This window comes from Austrofundulus limnaeus, unplaced genomic scaffold (genome assembly GCF_001266775.1).
Source record: "Austrofundulus limnaeus strain Quisiro unplaced genomic scaffold, Austrofundulus_limnaeus-1.0 Scaffold12, whole genome shotgun sequence".
NCBI classification, from domain to species: Eukaryota; Metazoa; Chordata; class Actinopteri; order Cyprinodontiformes; family Rivulidae; genus Austrofundulus; species Austrofundulus limnaeus.
This window is the reverse complement of record NW_013952414.1, coordinates 1,369,619-1,372,760: the sequence shown is the minus strand read 5'-3', so window position 1 is coordinate 1,372,760 and position 3,142 is coordinate 1,369,619. Positions and strand designations below refer to the sequence as shown.

The window sequence follows — 3,142 nt, the reverse complement described above, 5'->3', positions numbered from 1 at the left end:
TGTGTGTGTGTGTGTGTGTGTGGGGGGGGGGGAGTTTAGCATTAAGATGTGAATTGAGTTGGGGTTAGTTTTAGGATCAGGCACCTGCCTGACCTGTGAGGTTAAGGTTAGGGTTGGTGGTCAGGGTCAGGCTGTAGAAAGTAATGGAAGTCAATGCCAGGTCCCCATAAAGATAGCTGCACCAGATTGTGGGTGTGCATGTGTGTGTGTTTGAGTTAGTGTAGTCCAAATAGAATGGGCTAAGCCCAGGCTTTAGAAATAATACTATAAGAATAGTATCATGTCATTGGTTCTTCCTTCAATCTTTATTTAAATAGTATGTACACAGGTATAACAATCAAACAAAAAAGTAAACTAATTCATGTAAACAAATATTTGTAAAAGAACAATGTAATAGTAAAATACAGTATTTATAGCTTTTAGGTTTGATAGTTCTTGTAGTGTCACAAAGTAAAGCTTTATCTCAGCCCTCAATTAAGTTGTGTTGGGTTTACCAATTAATATTAGTTACTCACGCGTCCAGCCAATCACAACGTGATACGTCATCATTAAGCGCAGGTCCCCACCTCCAAGCCGTTCAGGCCAAGCCGATCTGGAAGCTCCGCCGCTTCAAAGGTCCACATTTGCTCGGGAGGAATGCGGTAGGCGGGGCCGCTGAGGCTGGTGTCAAACTTTGGGAATGACAGGAGTGCTGCAGGATCCGCAAAGAAGGGGAAGTGTCGCCCTCGCCGGCTGTGTTTGGATTACTTTGACTTGTTCTCCGGATTCACCGCCTCGCCGCAGATAGTTCCAAACCTCAGCGGACTCTTCAGCCAACATCGTCACCGTCATGTCGGAGGACCTGAGCTCCCAACCCTGGTCCATCAATAGGGATGATTATGTGCTACATGAGGTGATTGGTATGTCATCACGATTAGCTTGTTAGCACTTTGTTCACCGGCACTTAGTAGGTTTCTTGCCACTGAGCTTTCTTAAAAAAGCAGAGCGAACGCAGCTGTCAGGTGAAAAGACGAACGGTTCTCCCGGCTTGATTTAATTTAAAGGCGTTTTAACTCGAAGGCAGCCTGCTATCAGTGAAGCCGTTCACTGGTGAAACACCTAGGCTGTAAAACATCTGAACAATGTTGCCAGGCTCGGACTATTTGCTGGAGAGGAGCTGCTTTTCGTTCTGCCGCGCGACGTATTCCTCCCCAACATCCTCAAAACTTGTTTTTCAAACAGTTTTTGGTGTTCTAATCGGAACCTTATCCACAGAGTGTGTACACAACGAGTCAAAAGTTGTCATTTTTGGAGAAGACACTGCGTTAAAACAGCTTCAGTATCAGTTGTGTCGTTGCTGCTGCCAGATAAGACAGAGAAACAAACGTGTTCACGCCCATCTTCTGTTAAAAAGGAAAACATCTACCTTTTTAATTAGTTATTTTAAGAACGAACCAAAAGCCAGACTGACTAAATAACTTACCAACTAACTAACTAAATAAATAAATAAACAAATAAATAAATAAATGCGCCTTGTAGTACAAGTTCTTCCTGGAAAAGCCCTACCCACAAAGAAAGCGATTGGTATTAAAATATAGTGTTAACATGAAAACAAAAGTGCTGTCATATACATTAGAGATTATTTTGCTGTTTTTAACTGAAGCTTAATATAGTAGCTGCTGAATGCAGAACTATTTATGTATACCTAAAAGTCCTGTAACATCAGATTCATTAACCAGCTGACAAATAAAGGTGTGTACAGATTTTTCTCTTTAAAATAAGTGTAGTGACTGAGTCATATTGTTGAGTCATATTGTCATGACAGAGCCCAGAAGTTGTTTTATTTATGAATCAATTCATTTAAGATTTGAATTATTATTATTATTATTATTATTATTATTATTATTATTATTATGAAGACTTTTTTTTCTTCAGTTGTATCTCAAGCTTTTATTTTGTCCAGTTTGTCATTTGCCTACAGCTAGGTTGATGCTTTAATCAACCCTCGTGCATCCTTTTTGTCCACTGCTGTCCAGCCAAAACAAAGGGTCTGAGGATGGCCCACCTGAGAAATGTCACTCATGACTTGTGCACCTCTGAAACCCTTCAAAAAGCCGACCTTTCCTACCTTCGTCTGACAGGAGGAGGATAGCAAGTGTAACACATAAGTAAAGTATTGTTCTCTCAAGTTAGCCACTTTATGTCTTCTTTGGTTTACTTTAGGCGATGTGTGCTTCCTCTGCAGGGAGGGTTTATAGAGGGTTCGTTTTACAAGTCGTGTATCAGCTCTTTTTCTGCAAATGAAAAGCTCAGCTTCTAAATTTTATCCGGAGGCCCCCCCCCCACCCCCCACCCCCTCAATATAACGCCCTGCGATATAAATTGCATTCAGAAATAAAGCCTCGCTTGTATAGAAACCAGTTCTGTGGCATCTCCCTATGCCAGCTTTAGCACAAATTACCCCTCGAAAGTTTGAAACCACTCAGGCCTTTACATTCTTAAACTGGAGCATGCTGACTTCTTTTTGTTTTGTTTTATTTTATTTTATAAGAGTTTAAAATCCAAGAATAATTATTTGAGTCATTGAGTGGTGCAGTTAGTTTGATTTAAATCTAGATTTTTTTTGCAGATTAGAACTTGGGCTGTTTAAATGCAGAGGAGGTGGTTTTTCTTCTACGTCATCTAAACAAGCACACCGCTCTGTTAGAGGCTGTGAACACGTTGGCTCCAGTGCTGTGTGGAGCTTTCTCAGGAGTTCAACTGAGAGGCTGCAGTTTTTACTTTTCAGACCAACTGCTTAAAGAGCACAGATGTAACATTTTAAACCTGGTTTAATACTTATATATTAAAATGACTGTACTTATAAAGTTTTCTAATGCAATGTTTTGAAATTAATTGTATTGTACAATATAACCACTTAATGCGAAAGTTATAGAGTTTATCTCTTAATTTTTGCAGACGTATTTACATGTTTTGGTTACTCGATGCAATTCAAAAGCTGCATTAAGGGTTTGAAGGTTGAGCGAAGAATAAGAACAAAGTTAGTCATTTCTAGCTGAAACTACTCTTTCATTTCTAGTTTCCTAAAAAGCTTAAATTTATTTATTTATTTACTTACTTACTTACTTACTTACCTACTTACTTACTTACCTACTTACTTACT

The 3,142-nt window shown here is 39.4% G+C and overlaps 1 protein-coding gene across 1 annotated transcript in view; it reads left to right on the top strand.

The window, feature by feature from the left end:
• Positions 1-500: 500 nt before the first annotated feature.
• oxsr1b (oxidative stress responsive kinase 1b) overlaps positions 501-3,142 on the top strand; it is a gene marked incomplete in the record, with an annotated part of 51,645 nt that continues 49,003 nt past the window's right edge. Inside the window, 1 exon segment of the mRNA XM_014002174.1 lies at positions 501-899. Within this exon segment, the coding sequence (XP_013857628.1) occupies positions 830-899 (70 nt within the window).